We start from the raw sequence: 19,107 nt of genomic DNA on the forward strand, positions 1-19,107 counted from the left end.
CAAAACTAAAGAATAGCTTGTATTGTGCTTTGTCTCCTTTCTAAAGAGAAATGCAGATGTGTCAATGAGATTATGAGGCTGGTGTTGGTGAGATCAAAGACAGTCCAGGACTTTATTTTGGGGAAGAGTTTGATCATTTGCTTCTTGTCTGCAGTTTGTTTCTCATTTATGTATGGCTCTACAGCCTTAGTTAAAATCAATAGATTTGTAAACCACATGGGAGAAATCCTGACCCAGCTGAAGTCAATGGGTGATTTTTTTCCATTGACGTCACCAGAGCCAGGATTTAAACCCAAATAACAGACGTCTCTCTTTTAAGGACTCCTAAGTAGACAGAATTTCCAGACTAAGAATTATGTGAGAAGAAAAACAGAGTAAAGTAATAAAAAAAACTGCTCAGACTAAACTGATATAGAAGACTTCCACTGAGGAATAACTCAGTACAATAGCTCAGTACTTTCCCTAATAAGCAAACTGTCAGGATTACATAGATGATGGTCATTATTACACAAAATGGATTTACTCTGTGAGAGTTAGACTGTGACCTCAGCATTCTCCTATGTCGGGCTCAAGCAATAAAAGAAAGTACTATTTTAAGAAGTGCCTTCTACTCTCATAGTTTCATAGGGACAAACGATTAGGCAAGACTCCTTCTAGCTTTCAAGAGTGAAGAGAAAACCTGGGAAAATACAAAGTAAATTCAAGACTAAAAGCCAGGTAAATAAAAAGATTGGACTAGAGGATCATACATTTTAAAGTATTCTGGGGCCTGCTCCACAGGTTTTGAACTTTTGAAATTGGTGGTTGTAGGAGTACAGCTGGCATTAGTTACTCTTTCTTGACTCTACCCTAAAAGAAAGACAGAAAACAGTTACCAGGCTATTCCTAAACAGCCAGTTAATCCTTCATGGTCTCATATGGAGGCTGATGACAAAGTCACTGTCTCTAACTTTGAAGTAAGAGATTTGGAGATCTTCAAGACCGCCTACACTTTTCTTTCTAAATACTGTTTTACAGACATGATGTATTATGTGTTTAAAGCTGTTTAGAAATACAAAAAAGTTTTACTGTGTGACAAGTTGCAAACACCAAGCTCAGCCACACTGATTTATCATAAGGTCTGAGTAATCAGTGAACAAAGTTGCCCAGGAATCTGCCCTAGCAAAAGCTTGCACTGGGATGAAACAAGAAGGATTTTGCTTCAAATTGTTAATAGCTCTGCTTCATCTTGGCAGTGAGCTGTGATGGGCCCTGAGGTCGTTTTCACATTCTTCCATGGCATTTCAAGCTAGGAGGCCCTGTGCAGAATGGCAGTGATAAAGCATGTACTGGACAGCTTGGACTGAGGGGAAAATTTACTTCGTTGCTTGAAGCCTATTAGGAAAATAGCCCTCTAAGAGCAAACATAGAGCTCAAGTTCCAGACTTAAATAAAAACTCTTGTCTGATTAATTCCCACAGAAGAGAAAGAGTAGTTGGAGGACAGAAAATGAAGGAAGGGTGTTGCTAGCCAGTACAGGTAGGTTGATGCAGCACTGTTATGGTTTCATACTGGTCCAGAAGAGACTCAGTTTACCCTTTCTAGCAAAAGAATATCAAGAGAAGTAGTTCTTATAATCCTTCTGCTGCAGGGATGCGACTGAGAAGTTTTACTTTGTGCTCACAATGCCCAAATTCTCAGAGACCCCACCTGATGGCTCTACAGTGCAGAGTATTATCAACAATACCCTATGCCAAATACAGACTTTTTCCAAATGGAAAGGTTTTCTATGAAGAATCCTGGACTCCTGTGACAGTTTTCATGAAATTCTTGTTCAGTGTTAATAGAAAGGTACAAAGTAAAGAAGCCACAGCCATTTGGAAGCTACCCTTGCCTAGGAAGCTACCCAGCCCTTTCAAAATATTAGCACAATCCAACAGCAACTATAATCTTTGATAAGAACACAGGATTTTGCCTTTTTGTGATAGTACAGAAAGTATTACACCATTACAAATAAATCTCTAATAAGGCCTGGAAGGAAAAGGAATGTTTTGCTTTAGTCATTGAGTCCAAAAATTGAAGTTACAGTTTAGAATTGGATTAATCACTAAATGGTAAGGGAAGTTTTAAGTGTACCACAGATTATTATGCTTGATTCTTCTCTAGCAGAATTTCAAGGCATTTACCTCCTATTGGTTTGCACATTAATCCTCTTGAAAGCTGCTTGGCACTTGTCTAGAGCTGATTTAAGATGTCTTGGGCACTTTGTTTTACCCTGGCACAGTTATGAATCTCATACTGCCTAAAATGGGTACTGTATCCTCCCCAGAGGGTGCTTAGCTTGGGGGCTGTTTTTTACTTTGACAACCTGCAAATTAAAAGCAGCGTTTAAGAGAAACACCCTCCATCTGAGGTTGTGTTGTGAACCAGAAATTGCCCTGCTATGTGTACAGAACAAAGCACGTTTCACACCCCTTGCCTTGCTGTGTCCATGAGCTGCTCCTGTGGCTCTGATTAGCTCTGCCAGGGCAGTCACATCCCCTCGAATTAGGCACCCAACACAAGGGGCATAACTGGGAGGTGAATCCCCCCTGTACAACCTGTACAAGGCACACAGGACAGCGAGCAGCTCCCACAAGGGCAGTCCTGAGAATGTTAGAGTAGAAAGGCCAAAGCAAGGACTAATACTGGCCTAAATGAGCAGCTGAAATCCAGAGGATTCATCCCAGGCTCTTTTCTAGTAAGATGGAGGAACATCTCAGGTACATAAACTTAGCATTCCTAAAATATCAAGTGGGCAGCTCAGAAAGTGGGTACCACAACTTAATGTAAGTACCAAAAGTGCCTACATAGCTCTTTGACCTGCTAACACATGAACCTGCTGCACCAAGAACTGCCTGCAAGGTGGCAATTTCAGACAGAAAAGTAGGTATCACTGTTACACTGTAATTAATTAGTTTAGTTCGCTCAGTCTTTACAGATTATAAAAAAAAGGCTGAAACACTTGATTACAGCACTTAAGCATCTTCTCAGAAGGGAAATAGAAAGTATTTCAGGGTATTCTAATTCATCAGGGAAATCACTGCCCCCAATCAAATGTCATATATCTTCAAATTAGAAATAATGAATTTTTTAAATTATGTTTTACAGCAGCAAAGTCGTTAACCTATGAAACAAAATGAAAAAAATAAAGCTAAAGGATTTGTCTTGTATCTTCAAGTCAGGTTTGTATTTTTTTCTGTCTGAAACCGTGGTGTATATTAGAAAATCAGGAAATTACATCAAAGTACCTAACAAGCCATTCTGGCATCAAAATCAGACTGATCCATGAATTTTGAAAGCATTCATTTTAGTTTACAGCTGACTGAGGGAAAAAAAAAAAAAAAAACAAAAAAACCCAAAAAAACCAACCAAACAAACAAAAAAACCACAAATGTACAAATGAACATACAAGTTCTCTAAGAGAGAGAAAACTATGACTAACAGTCTGTATCTGAACCAAAGTAAAACTGTAGTTGCCAAATCTCCCCGGCACCTGGCAAGGACTTCCCTACATTTAAGAGGCAGCTAAAGCAGACAAAGTAATATTTCATTTCATGCACATGACTATATTCTATATATCACAGAAAACTATCTTTTCAGTACATACAATTTAAGGAAAATTTATCCCATGAGGTTATGTTATTATGGATCTGGTGCTGGAATGCAGAAGAACCTGCTTATCTTGATCCACAAGCTCACAGAAAATACCTTCTGATGTCTTCGTTGAAAAATATTTTTAGCCATGGATGTTCTGCCACCAATAAAACAAGGTACATTTTGACAGACACTTGCTTTTTGTACATTTGAAGTACAGCCTACACCTTACATGGGTGGTTTTGTTGATATGCAATTGGAGGTGAATATATCCTTGTGTCACCCCTAAAAATTGCAAGACTGGAAAAAAAAAAGCCACGAATAGAGCATTCCTATTAATGATAGAATAGTATTATTTCCTCTTAATTTAACATCTCTTAAGCTTCCAGTCAGTCATGTGTATTGTCAAGCAGCAACATTCTCCAGCAAGGCACCTGCACACTGACCCAGCAGCCCAGTGCTACTCATCTCCTCTGGCTGGGACCTTCTGAAAAGCTTGTGAACTAGAAAGTTTGCTGTTTTGTTCCCAACAGTGTTATCTGTTCCAGGAAAGAATGCCACCACTCCTATAACCCCTGTCCTATTGAATATTAGCAACAGGGATGTCATAAATAACAAAGTAGCCTACAAGCTGACTCCACAGTCCAGCTCACTTACTTTCCCATTTCTTGTTTAAACCAGCCAGGTTTAAACCAGTTAAAAAAGAAAAGGGCACAAAATCAAGAAGATGGATTTGGGCAGGAATATTAATAGCTAGGCTGTCACATTGTTACAAACTCCAAGTTATTTACTTACCAAACTACAGGTAAAGCTCATTTATTTACAAACAAAGGGGCCAGCTCCAATAGTATCTCTACTATAAAGCTATCACTGCAACCTGGAAAGCAAATTTTTGGACTTCCTATGGTCACACTCATGGTAGGTGATGGGAATTGTTCTTTTCCTAAGCTAGCTGCAGCAAGAATGCTGTTGTGAAGGTCAGCAGCAGGAACCCCCTCCAAAGCTCTGGGGCTCCCCCTGCCACACTGGCTGCCTGGGATCAACCTGACTTAGATTCTCTCAAACCTACCATGTCTCTTTATTTATTCTTTAGTTTCCTATCAAACAACACAGGCCAGGGTTCTGTTCTTGTAGGTACCTGCAATTATCTTTAAGCTACACACTGTTGTAAATGTGATCATTTCATTAATTTACATAAATAGGACCTTGGCCAATGACTTGGGTGTTATTTATGAATGAATCATGCTGCTGTGAGTGGCTGGGTATATTTAACTCTCATTAATTTGTTCAGAATAGCTACTAATGGGTTTCTTGAGCTCATGACTTTTGTAACAAAAGCCAAAGAGATGACTGGGTTTCCATGGGGAGGGCTTGGGTAACCCTTTCTGTTACTACCCAGCGACCAGCTTGTAAATACACTGAGCTTCAAGTCACATCAAGTGATTTTGAGGCAGTAGCAGGTTAATGGCTCAAGACAAAAAAATGCAGGCTTCACTTGGCCTCAGCCAACAGCACTGAACCATTTCTGGAAACTATTTGTTTTCACTTTCTTTTGAGTGAAAGGAACGCTGTTAAAATTGCAATTCTGAAAAAACTGAAGGCTCTGAGCCCAAGTTGAGAGTAGTAATATAAATAGGTTCAAATCTAGCAGCAATTTGTTGGAGGGAGTAGCTAAATATAAAGGCTTCAAAAGAAACATGCCACTCACCATGGTATAGCTCCACTGGTTTTATGATTCAGAAATACTTTCCATGAAAAAAGGCTGCATACTTGGAAGATTTTATTGTATACTTGGAGAATTTTATATGTGTAAAGTGCTGCTGAAATTTTTATAGTGTCACACAATCTGTTTTGCGGAAAAATGTTATTTTTGACAACTATAATGTATTGCTGGCTGGGCTCAACATCATCATAAAGCTGCTGTTAACATCATCATCTTGTCTTTGACCTGGGGTTACACATCATGTATCTCTGTCTCCTCTTTGCTGTACCACACAAACTCTTATTGCTTTTAACCTCAGCTCAGTAAGGTCTTAAAGACGTTTCACCCCTTCTTCCCAGGCATCAGCAGCAGGCTCAGAGGTGCCCTTGGGGGCTGTGCAAGCTTGGTGGCCTGTCTGCTGAAGAGCCACAATAATGTTCATGTGCTAAGAAAGGACTTCCTTTCTAATTATCTAGTTTTCTACCCATGGGGGTCTTGTACAATCTCAATTTCAAGATCTCTGCTTCAGGGACTTTGTTTTTCATTCACAAGACTCTGCACAGATTACAGTTTCCACCCATTTTCCTTGTTGTCCAAGCAAACAAACTGCTATCGATGTACTACTACGTATTCTATCAACTGTTTGTTGATATTGTTTGAAGTACTATTTATTCTGTATGAAAAAAAAAAAACAAACCAACAAGCAGTGTTGATCAGATAGAGATATTAGCTTGTATTTCAATTCACCAATTGGGAGAGCTCTGTTTTTAGATTTTTCCTGCACAAATGCTAGAAACTCTCCTTTCGGAAAATATACTGCAATATTTGTTCCAAGTTGGTTGTTTTAGCAGACAACCCTGCCAGTATAACATTTTGACCAGAAATAACCATGGTAACAAATGCAGAAGGCTAATAAGCACAAAAAGTTCAAAGTTGTTTCAACTACCCCTGTCCTGGCCTACTTCTTGTCTGTGCATCAAAAATCCTTTTAGGATAACCACAGCTGTTTAAATTGTCTTTTTTTCAACCATTAGTAAATTAATGCTTCTTTCTTTTTGGTATTTAAAAGTTAGATGAGACCTCCTAGTAGGACTGAGAGGAACATTTTGAGCTTTTCTTTCTCACCCCTTAGAATGCTGGGAATGCTGAGGTACAAAGAGAGGAAACACTCCGTGTGGATTCTGGTATACCACAATTAAGAAGTTGTTTTGGCACTGAACACAGGAATGCAAAGCCTGTCTTGTATTTTGTCCTTCATTAATTAAATGCAATAATTTTTAAAAAAAATTCTGTCTAAGTTTCCACTTGAAGTTTCACACAGATGGTTCTTGTAGAAGCTGAGGGCTTGACCTAACCTAGTTTTGCATAAGACACAAGGCTGTCTTAGCTCTGTGTTTACACTGGTACTTTAAAGGGACATATATGGATCTTGTGAAATCTGTTAACAGAGAAACTTAGCAGTTCACAACAGTCTAAGGCCCTTTCGAGATGCTTGTGACTCAGCAGCAAGTCAAGTATGGCCCTTGTGCCAGGGCTGTATTACAGATGTTAATTACTTCAGATTTTTAGTCGTAAAAGGAAATTAGGGACCATTAGGGATTGCTGAAACTAGTGTTGCCTGGTGGGATGCAGCTGTGTGCTCAGCCCCAACCCATCACACCGTGGGGGAGTGGAATCCCCTTGAGTGCTATCAGCGTGTTACTGCCAAAGCAGCAATCCCACAGATTGCGTTCCCTCAGCTCTCTGAGGTAGGTAGATCTTGGCAAGCTAGTCTGATGTCTTAGCCAAACTGTGCTTCCCAAGAGTTCAGCTGTCTGGCCTATACAAATCTGACTTTGGGTTCATGCAATTAAAGCACAGCAGTCTCTGTGGCTGGTGGCACAGGCAGGAGTGACACAGCTGACATCACGTCTCCCTTCCTAACGTTTTGCCTTCATACACAGGGTAGGCATTATCAGCAAGGTTGCTCCTGCAGAGAAGTCTGGTATGATGCTCAAATTCACACGAGTGGACCTAAAGCAAGAGCCCCCCACTCCCAGGGTGCTGGTTTGGCTCCTCCCTGGTCCACAAGATGTTCACGCCTCCAGGACGGGAAGTCTCCTTCCAAACAACACCTTTTGTTCACAAGACACTGTACCAAAGCAGCCCTAGGATGGAGCCCCTGTGCAGTCACAGAGTGACAGCTCTCACACAGATGCTGCTTACAAGCACTTGCAGACAATTGTATTTTGTGGAAATTTGAATGATACTTGGACCATCATTTATTTTTCTTTGAAGGGGCCATAATCTCAGAAAGGGTTGAGTAGACACCATGAAATTTGATTCTGGATATTGGCAAAGGAAGATAAGAGCATATGTAAAGATACTTACAAAAACACCTGGTTTTTTGTATTTTTTACCTAATCAGAAGCTGCTAAACAAGAAGTTTCCAGAAGGCTCCAAAACATTAAGTCAAACTAATGTGACTAAGCACCCTTACTTTGGTATTTACCTCAATTTCAAAATACTTCAATCATTTAGTACCTGAAAAGTAACCCAGCTATGAAACCCTGCCATACTGTCTAAGTGCTCTTTGATGAAAATTACACCACACCTTATTAATCCCTTGCGGGGGCAGGGCGGGGGAAGAAAAAAAAAAAAGAAAGAATACTCCTTTAACTAAAGCCTGGAATGACTCGCAGCCAAATAGATGACGCTTAAGCAAGTATGCCTAAGTACAGTACACTTCACAGTTCATCTTGCTATTAGTCATACTTAAAAACCACGTATTTTAAACTAGCATTTAATAGCTATGTCCACTACGCATCTCCTGGATTAATCTTCTCAATCACAGATGTCCCTGAATAGGCATCGTGTTTTCCACACTCTCATGACATTAATCAAACAACACTCAGTGCAAACTCCATACCTCCCAAATACAATCTGAGTTTGTGAGTCAGCTCCACACACTGTGGCACTGTCGAAGGAAGACAAGGATGGCACTTCAAAGGCTCACTTACAGGAAATCTGACAGTAAGAGCACCTAAAATAGTTTTTTCCAGATTCTAGATAGAGTGAAAGCAATATGTAGTATCCCAGACTGATTTTGCTGAGTGTGTTTCAACACTGAAACATACAGAGCTCAGAACTGCAGGGTATCAGGTGTCCATTGAATACAAATGTTTTTTCTGTACAATATTCAAACATACAACAGTTCAACATGACAATCATAGAAAGCAGCTTACAAAAAACACTAAAATATTATTAAAACGTGTATTGCTGCTACTCTAGTAGCTTATGCAAATGCAGGTTGCATTTATATTATACTCTGTACAAACATCATGAATAGGAAGAATCTTGCCTCCAAAGGGGTACAACCAATATATTTCAATTTCAGCACACATTCTCAAAGCTTTAACTATTCTTTCTTTCTATTGATATACCTTGTCTCTGTTCCATTGCAAGATTTTACCTTTCAAATGACTAAACTTATGACTGAATGCTGAATACATTGTCCTTACCATTATGTTACAGCACGTTACTTTTAGAAGTAGACTGGTGGTATGACTAAGAGAGCAGTTTGTTTTTCCACACTTATTCTCCAGTATATACTCAAAATTCCCTTTCTGAACAGTCATGTTAGGCAGCTTACACCAGTAATATCTGTGAGAAGCAAACACGAAAGGTAAAGGAACAACTATTCAGACTTTTAAAAGCACAGCAATAGTTTCGGAAATACTTTTTAAATATGCAATTCATTCTGCTTACTCGTGTGTTTCAGAAAGCTGCACTGATGCTTTCAGCTTTTTACCTTCTCTAAGTTTATAAATTTAGGAGCAATGCAAACTTACTTCCTTTTGCAAAGGAAGTTTTCGAGTTACTAGACCAGCACAACAGTTTTTAAAGGTTTGCAAAAGTTTCTAGCACTTGCTGTGGGGAAAAGCAGACAAGCTGCTGGGTTATTTTTTCTTTTGCTGAAAAATTGAACCATGATTTTCACTACGTGTTTTCCTTTTCATACATAACTCCTAAGGACAGCAGTCAGTTATTCAGGATAAGTAATTATTCTGTCAGCAAATAATGGTTTTAATGTTTTTAATAGAGGTAAATTTTACATTAATTAAACTGTTCTTGACCAAGTAAGCTATGCAATAAAAATAAAAGCTGCACTTTGCAGGTCCCACAAAACAGAGAACTGACAGAGCACCCAGTTATTAAATGTGACACCAGCTATAATTGTTTTATAATATCACATGTAGCCATGTGCTGGGGAAATCTTTCTGTGACCTGGATCATATAAAATAGCCAAGAAGTTTTCAGATAGTTTCAATATTAGATGATGCTTTTGCATTTCAGGTGACAATACGTTTTATGCTACAGTAGCATTGATTTTTCCAGAGGTGTCAGTTTTTTGGTGACAGTCCAAACTCACAGGAGAACCCTCAGCCCAGTGATGTGTTCCAGGAAGGTGCAAGCAGCCCTGGCACTGTCCTGCTGCAATATAAGGATGCTGTGCTTGGGCCTATCAGGGGAACCCAGTACATCCTCCACATTAATGGTCATGAGCCATTTGGAATGGGAGGGCTGTCTAACCCATTTCATAAGAATAAGGCAATTTATTACAGCAAAAACCAAAATATGCCGTGGAAGCCCAAATTCCATATGATTAATTTTAAAGCCAGAGATTCCTGCAGACACCTCACTCACACAGTATGATTTAAGCTGCACTTGCAGGAACTCACATTTTTCTCCTCTGTTGCTGGCTCCATACCCCCTTTTGAACTTTTTTTACTACACTAAAAAAAAAAAAACTTAATTTTTCATGGTCCCTTTCCCTTTAAGCTGTGCAAGTGTGTTCAGCATCATTTTTTCTTCTGTTAGGGACTAGTTCTCAGGGACACTTTTTTTTCCCTTTAAAGACAAAAAGCAGAGGGGAAACATTAGGGGAAAATAGGAGCTTTGGCCCGCAGCTTCTTTTAGGAGTTCTGTCTCTGAGACATTAAAAAAATACAGGAAAGGGACAAGAAAACATGAGTTCTTCCTTCCTGATATTTGCTTTCTACTTCCCGAAGGCAATGGCTTTGTCTTTAGCCAATAAATGTAAGCAGCAGAGAAAGCAAAATGTAACCAATACAAAGACTACAGTGTCTACTTAATGTCTTTCCAGGTGCTTTTCTTATTCCCTATATCCTCTTCTTAATCATTGCGGGAATGCCCCTGTTCTATATGGAATTAGCACTGGGACAATATAACCGAGAAGGGGCTGCCACTGTCTGGAAAATCTGTCCAGTTTTCAAAGGTAAGTGTCCCTCAGCACCATGAGGGTGCCACACACCTGTGATCACAAAGTAAAGGACTCTCAGCTTTCACAGACAACGTTGTACTTGGTGACCCTTCCCCAGTCCATGAAGTTAGAAGGCTTTTTGTTATTACAGATGAAGCACGAAATGGGAAAAGCCACAGAAATCATGTTCAGGGTGATACCTGCCTGAGTGCAACAGAGAGCCATGAGCAGGAGCAGTTCAGCCCTGTCCTCCCTTTCCCCTGCACACTGGGGAGTGGGAGGAACTGAAGATCTCTAGGTGGAGGGAGGGGTTTGGCAATGCAAACATTGGAAATACCGAACCCCATCAGGGTCAGTTCAGCCCTGTCTTCCCCATTGACTAAGATAACCACCACTCCAATCAGGGATCATGGAGAATTCTCTGCACAAGTCAGCACACCACAGAGGCTACAACACTAAAATGTGCAGACTGCAGTTCAGCCACTAGATTTGTAACATCACACGAGTTCTCTGTGCCTCAGTTTTCCTGTCTATGAAATGGGAACAAAGTCTGTCAGAATCATTGCTAAGTGGTTTTCAAATCTAGCAATGAAAAGCACTTAGTAAAATCTGAACATTACTTTTGAGTGTTTTCCACTAGGATTAACTCTCCAGCGTTGCTGAATAAAAGGCTGTGGAGTGTTGTTTGTGCACTGAGTTAAAATCATTCTGCAAGTTAAAAATAGCCAAGTTAGGTGTTTGGATGCTGATCAGGGTGTTTGGCATTGATCAGGGATAAAGGGATCTCCCTGTGTGAAAGAAGCCATAGGTGTTCTGTACACAAAACAAGTGCTTGTTAAGGAGCCTCAAGAATTTTCTTAACCATTGCTTACCAGCAAAAAAATGTAAGTTTCCTTATATCTATACCAGATTATATCTAAAATTTTATACAAAAGCCTTTTCAACACAGACCTATCTGAAATGAAACCAGTCAAGTTCAGCTGATCTTATAACCTTAAAATTCTGATCATGTCTCTCCTGTGACTGACAAAAGCTGAGGAGCTTAACAATAGCAATCCAAACTTGACGGATCTGCTGCTTGGATATAGGTTACACTGAGTAAATGTTAGTCTTCTTTCTCAAAATACAGCTTTCCTCTTCAAGCAATCTAGTGTCACAGAATAGGAAAAGTGAAGGTTTTCTTTCTTACCGGTCAAACTCAAAACACACAGCAAAATCAGAGACAGAACAACAAATAAATTAGCAAGCTAACAAAATAGGTGTCCCAAAATTTTTAAAATTCATATAGATTTACCTAGCCCTTATATAATCCCATCATAGGAGAAAAAACTCATCCCAGCACCCAGGAACCTGAAGAGCCTTGAACAATCAAAATTCCTGTTGATATCAATTAATACCTTTGAATGACAATGAGGATTTTGAAGACTGAACTGCAAAAATGAGACTTTCAGGATCTCAAAGTGTTTGAGCCAAATACCAGTGCTCAGACATACTCTATGTGTTGACTTCAGGATTGAAAAGATTATGAGAAAAGAAAATAGAGCTTATTTAATGTATAGTCTTGTTGACATTCCATCCGTGTTTTTAAGCTGACATTTTCAGGGTGGATTAAACATACATTGCTGTTCATTTTTAAGGGTTCTTATTACAGGGACATAGAATAGCATAAGTTATTTGATTCTCAAAAATAGTAAGCATTGAGTTGTATCTGCACCTCAGTATAAACTCAGTACTTTTAAAGTTTTAACTAAAACTTCTGATAGCACACAAACACATTTTACTGCTAATGTTTTAGAGTTGTTGCTGGGATAACTCAAATTTCTCACTCAAAGGAAAAGTACACAGTCTACACAAATTTATAACAGCTTCTCTAAATGAACAGCACTATAGTACTAATTTTAGCTATGAATATTATTGCTATGAACTCTAAGGACTCCTAATGAGATGCTATCATAACACATACAATTAAAAATATATCCTATAACCTTTGTAACACAATCTGTTTTCATCTCTGCATTTTTCCAGGGTTTATTTTAGACTGTGGGTGGAGCAGCATTACTTTTAAGAAAACCTAGAAACAGGACAGCAAATTCATTCCTGAACATTCTCAAGATTTTAGGGAAGTGCCATTTAGAACACATTTGATCCAGTAATTTTTAATCTTGATATTAAATATCTCTCATTGCCCTTCTGAACTGGAGGAATGTCAGGAACACTTTCTTTAAACAGCAATCATCCAATTTCAGCTCAAGATATGTTATTCATAGTATTCATATTTTTTGTATTATTTGTATTTTAACATTCACCTTAATACTTAAGAATTATCTCCTTGGGTGATTGCCCCCTCCTGTCCATTATGTTGATCATAATATATCACTAGAGTGTTCCTGTACTAGATTCATTTAAGCATCAGGGATTTGAAAATACAGTTTCATCTTTACTCCACAATTTTCCCTGTGTTAGGGAAAACCTGTTCTACAGATTAAAAGCCTCCTGAAGAGCAAGGAGTAACTTTTGTACACGCAGCAGTCTTTGAACTGCCAGCTCCTTCAGGGTCAGCATCTGTTCCTTAGGCAAATTTTAAACCAAGGATTAATACTCACAGTGTGTGCTACTTCCTTACTTTATAAAGAACTATGAAAGCCTAGTAATCTCCAACTGCTAGGCCTCCTATGCAGTATTCCTAATTTTTTCAGTTTTGTTTTTTTGGAAGTACAGGTTTATACTTGGGTGCTATAACAATACAGTGATGTATAAAATAGCTGTAGTCTCTGTCTGTTATGTGCAATACATACAACTTGGGGGGAGGAGTCAGGGAACAATGCTGCACACATACTAAAGGAAGAATGATTGAAGTCAAGGTAAAGAAAGCTTCCTGAACAATCCTGGCAACCAGCTTCTGTTCTGCTCCAACATTAATACCAAAGCCTCCTCCCAAACCATTGGAAAATGTCCATTTTCCAATGGACAGTGGAGGAGAACAGGCACACTCTGGGCCTTTCTTGCTAAAGGATCCCTCCAAACACACTTCGCAATACGTAAAAATACAAAGCAAATGTTCAAAATCAAAAGAGAATGTTTACACTGGGAATTCTGTAATCCCAGGGAGATAATAAAAAGGTTTGAATGTCCATACACAGTTTAACCCTGACTTGATATTCACCAAGATTATTGGCATGCCCAAAAACCACCTGGAGACCCGCAGTGGAATAGCACAGACTGTTTCATGCGTGTTTTGGACCAGTTACATGCTGATAGAAGCCAAACTGGAGAGTAATGATGGGAAAGAAACAAGAGAGGGATTGGTGTCTGTTCCAAACTAGTTCAGGGTGGGAACATGAGGCATAGGGAAACTTCATTTAAGTGTCAAGCTTTACTTTTCCAAGAGAAGTTGCCAAGGTCTCTGACATCATGAAGATAAAGTGAGTTTCACTCCTAACATGGGCTTGCAATCTTCTGCATTGGAAGCAAATCAGCAATGGAGTTGTACAAGGGCAAATTTTGACATTGCTTAATTTCTTTTTCTGGCAAACAAGTGGATTTGATAAAACCCAGTCATTTTCCAGATTCACTGCTGTAATTTTTTGTTTTAAGGTCAGGGACATTGTGTCTGCATGTGTGTATGTAAATGGCAAAAATACCTTCTGCTGTTGTGAAGATCTAAAATGAATTTGCAATATGTATGTATGGCTGAGTACAACTACAGTGTTTGCATATACTGTTGCATGTCAAACACGATGTATAATCTAGTTTTCCTTTGTCTTTAGGTGTAGGCTATGCAGTGATACTCATAGCTCTTTACGTGGGTTTCTACTACAACGTTATCATAGCTTGGTCTCTGTATTATCTATTTTCGTCATTCACATTTGAGCTCCCCTGGACAAACTGTGACAACAGTTGGAACAGTCCAAACTGTACAGACCCCAAACTCTTCAATGCATCAGTGCTTGGCAATGGTACTAAATACTCGAAGTACAAGCTCACTCCTGCAGCTGAATTTTATGAGTAAGTGTTGACTTGACTTTACTTTTTATTCAAAATTCTTTGTCTAAGAGTGTTTCCTCTTGAAGGTTAGTTAGCACCTAGCCTCTAGAATGAGCATCCGAAGAGTAAGGTTGAAATGGAGTTGTAATGTTGATCTGTGTTCCAGGGTGACTCTCTTGCCTCTGTGAGCTTTGGTTGCTCCTGTACTAATGTAGTACTTGCTGCTGGGCAAAATGGAGCTGGACAAGACACGAATCTTCTCTATGTACCACTTTTGCTTGCACTAGCATTGCCAGGGCAAGGAAACACAAGGACTGTTTCTCTACTTGCAAAATATTTCAGAGCAGAGAGCAGACCTCCCTTTGCTCAACTGCTTCAATAGTTCAATGAAGTGAGATGCACTGAGCAAGAGGAGGGAGCCAGGTTATAGACAGACAGGCTTTTACTGATTCCTAAGCAAGAGAGCATTAGGCAACATGAGTCAAAACAGACAAAGGCACACTCAAATCAAGCAGTTGGAATCAACCCCAAAAAGGTATATAAATTAACAACTGAACTAGAAAATAAATATATCAATCTATGTATAAATATTTGCATTATGGACCTCTAGGGGAAAATGGGATTTGATTAGGAGAAAGAAAGGGGGATGAGCATCAGACTAATTGAATCAGCTGTTGAATTAATCTGAATAATCAGTTAATATTTCTGTGTTGGGAGTAAAAGGATATCAGGGAATGCACCTGCTGAGCAGTGAGTCCAACCCTGCAGAAACAAAGGGACATTACTGTTACCATAAATAACCTAGTGTGTGTTACACCATGGCTGGCTATAGTAAGGATCTTGAGGTCTCTGTTTATAGCTCTGAAACATTTGTGGCTGCTGTTTCTTCTCTGAAGACAGCACAGCAAAGGATCAGTGGTGATACACAAACTGTTGGCAGGGGTTTGGGTAAACTAAATTCAGTGCTCTGAAAACAATATGGGGTGTTGAGTTCAAAGGAACTCACTACAATGGCAAATAAAAGACAGCCATGAAATCTGCTGCCCCTACAATATATGATGTGTTCACAAATCAAATGTAAAAGTAGATCATTTATAGCAAAAGCCTATGTATGCATGTAGTCAGAGAATCTGACATTGAAGTGAACTATAAGAAATTATAAATTCTGAGTCTTAAAACAAAGAACTGCATTATTACAGAACTTTCATTTAAACATGTTTAAAAAGAGTTTCTTTAATTTTCTTGGGTTTGAGCCTTTGTAAAGCAAAATGCAATCCCTATATTCTTGCTTTGCCTTTTTATGATTAAAAGTGGTTCTGTGCATGTTCTGTTATCACATCACACTTGGGGGATGATTGTGCAGTGGGTGAGCTTGAGGTAGAGTGGATTCATGATGTTTTTATTTAGTTTCACTGATCTGGGGAACAGCTCTATTTGTGATTGTCTGTACACTGAAACTTGAAATATTTTGGTTCTTTCTTCACTGTGAAATAGATTCAAGGTGCAGTTTTCAGAAGGTAAGAATAAAAAGGGAATTTGACATTTCATTAGGCTTTGATTCCTGAATTTTGGGGCTGTACTCTAAGTCCCTAGGCCCTGTACTTATTAGTAAGTAGATTATATTGCAAAAATGAGAAGAATAATCACTTAAGTAAAACAATCTATAGCATCTGTTTCCTAAGCTGTAAAAACAGGGAATCACAAGGGGCATTATGTTTACCTGTCCAGTATTTGGATTAGCTCATCAAATCCAGCTGTACAGCTCAGGTGTGGACCCAAACTTGTGCAAAGTCTTAGTGTATTCAGATCCAACCTGATAAACCACATCAGAAAGCAGTGTTGCTTCTCTTACATCAAATAACCTGACTCATGCCTGTGGTCCTCTTACAACAGGGAGAGCTGAATCTTCTGATTGTAAAGTTTCCTATTTTGTGCCACAGGATGAGGGAATGGGAAGTGGTACAGCTTAAACGTGGTTCTCTAGTTTGTGTACTTAGGTCAGAGCACACACACAGAGTTTTGCCCTCTGGTGGGCAGGCTGAATGGGGAGCAGGGAGACCAGAAACAACAAACATTTATTTTGCAGCTGGAGAGTGACTGGAAAAAGGTAGTCCCAGAACTGGCTACAAGCAGAAGGATGGTGTGATTACCTCTAAACCAAACAGGCACTTCTTCTCTTTGGGACATGATTCCTTCACACAAAGCTGGCCTGACCATGAATTTAGAGTCAATTAATTCCTAAAACCCTGTAGCTGCCAGAGCTGACTGCCTCTATCTCCATCAGCACAGGAATAAACTGTAGGAGGAGGTGGGAGTACTGTGATGTGACATCACAGTTCATCAAATACTTCAAGAAAGGTACCTCAAATTCAGCAGAAATATGCTGGTTGTCACCACTTACATTGAGTGAGAGAAGACAAAACTTGCAATCCAAATCTATCAGCTGTCCAGTATTTGACAGAGAGGGAAACCAGGGGAAATCGTCTAAGCCTCAGACTTGGAAGAAATCACTTAAAGTTGCAAATTCCATGCCAAGGCACTGACAGGAGAACTTCCAAAAACATATTTGGCTTTTGTTTTCAAACCTCAAGAGTTGGACAGTAATTGAGGTTGAACTGGTTCTACACTGAAACCTTCTAGAGAGTTTCATTTTACTAAATCTGGTTTCATTTTTTCAGGCTTAATTGAGGCCAAGGTGACATTGATGTCATAGGGACAGTTTCCTACAACAGGAAGGAATGGAACCTCTACAATACTTCATTAGAGATGAATTATAAAATCAATTATAAAGTATTTGTACACTGGAAACTTAACAAAGCAAGCCAAGCCTAATAACAACTGGTGCCTTTCTGCTAGTAATAGCCAGACATAAGAGAAACCAGTTAGGAATAAAATGTTAATTCCACATTTCTTTGGAGGCACACATCACTTTAATTACTTCCCTCTTCAGTGGTTTGGAATTAAACACAAAATGCAAAGAACCTTCTCTCCTTTCCACATATGTTAAAATAATTCATTATGAACCTTTTTTTTTTTGGAAAAGCAGAAGTACATGACTGAAAAAAGCCTCCCTACCTACGCCACATCACTCCTATTTAAATACTTTGCCTGAACACAGGCATGTTTTACATTTGTTCTCTCCAGCCTTGTGTCCAGAAAAAGTTTGCTACCATCTTGCTTTCATTTATGCTGACAATTAAGAAGAACAAAACCACTTCCAAACTAGTTTAGAAGAACAAAACCACTATTCTTTTCATGAGGTACTGTGCCTGTAAAAAATCAGTGTTGTAGGAACAAATCTTGGCAATTTTTAAGAAAAAACAGTGAAATTATCAACAAATATATTAAGCTACAGCTACTTCCCTCTGATAGTACTTTTTCCTCAGGGCTGTAATACATTCTTTCTGCATGAAAAATAAAAAACACTTTTACAGGGAAATTTTCATGCCAGATTCAGTAAAGGAAACTCACAGAATTCACAAGTCTGCCCAGCTGTGAGTAATCGCAAAAACCTACCTAAGAAGAAGGAATAAAGACAAGATTCAGTCACAGCAGTCTACATCTATCATATTTATTAACATAAATTAGGAACCAGGAATGTCCTGAGAAAAACCTCACCGTATACAGTAAAGGGTACTTTTATGGACCAATAGGTTTGTCCTTTTGGGTGCAATTCTTCACCAGAAATGCCACCCCAGGCAAAGGGTCCACATACTTCAGCATCATGTCAGATGGAGTGACCAACACTATGTGCTCCAAAGGAAGATATAGGAACCTGTCCCCTTAAAACAACTGTGGAACAACTTTTCCCAAAAGAGATGACATCTCTTCAAAAGTCAGCATAAGCAATTCTGCCTATAAATGCTTCTGAAAACTGAATCAGACAGCAACAACTAGTGAGAGTGGATAGCCCTATATTGTGCCAATCACACCTGGCAAGAAAGGACTCTAAGTTCATGCTAAACATGGTCAGCAGCTCCCAACGTCCACTTTTCTGGACAACAAACCTCCACTGCAGACATCTGAAGCTTAAAGGGTTTTCTTTATTCAACATCCATACTATATAAACTAATTAGGGAGTCTGTAAGCAAGGAGAAATTAAGAATCTCTCCAGACATTTAAGGTTTGCTCATGTTTTGCATCTTAAGTGAAAGGAAATTTGTCAGATGTTTCTGAGAGGTTTGAAGTTGGGTAGCAGTCATCTGTTTACCTTCCTAGAGATCACACAACCCAAGACTAAGAATTCTAGCCAAGTTCTGTACCTTCACCACTGGCAAATATCCTGAGTGTAACAGAAAAAAACATCCTCTGATTTCAGTGGGTTTATAATCTTGTAAATTATTAAATACTTTGTGTGAGAGATTCCTGGGCACATTGGTAAAATAGCAATAAGCCAGCTGTTTTAGATATCAATTTGATATTAACTGCACAGGCATATTTAAGAAGTGTCTGGTTGCACTGGTTACACAGCTTTAGATGGAGACTAATATATTTGCATTACTGCAGATTGTGTATTTAATTTTGACCCTGCTGACATTTTGGA

General features: G+C 39.0%; 1 protein-coding gene across 1 annotated transcript in view; it reads left to right on the top strand.

Annotated features, from left to right (window-relative positions):
* SLC6A2 (solute carrier family 6 member 2) overlaps positions 1-19,107 on the top strand; it is a 67,125-nt gene that overhangs the window by 10,667 nt on the left and 37,351 nt on the right. The window contains exons 2-3 of the mRNA XM_032701474.1: positions 10,464-10,595; positions 14,348-14,585. Of these exons, the coding sequence (XP_032557365.1) occupies positions 10,464-10,595; positions 14,348-14,585 (370 nt within the window). The remainder of the gene's footprint in view (positions 1-10,463; positions 10,596-14,347; positions 14,586-19,107) is intronic.

Source organism: Chiroxiphia lanceolata, chromosome 13 (assembly GCF_009829145.1).
Source record: "Chiroxiphia lanceolata isolate bChiLan1 chromosome 13, bChiLan1.pri, whole genome shotgun sequence".
Lineage (NCBI taxonomy): Eukaryota > Metazoa > Chordata > Aves > Passeriformes > Pipridae > Chiroxiphia > Chiroxiphia lanceolata.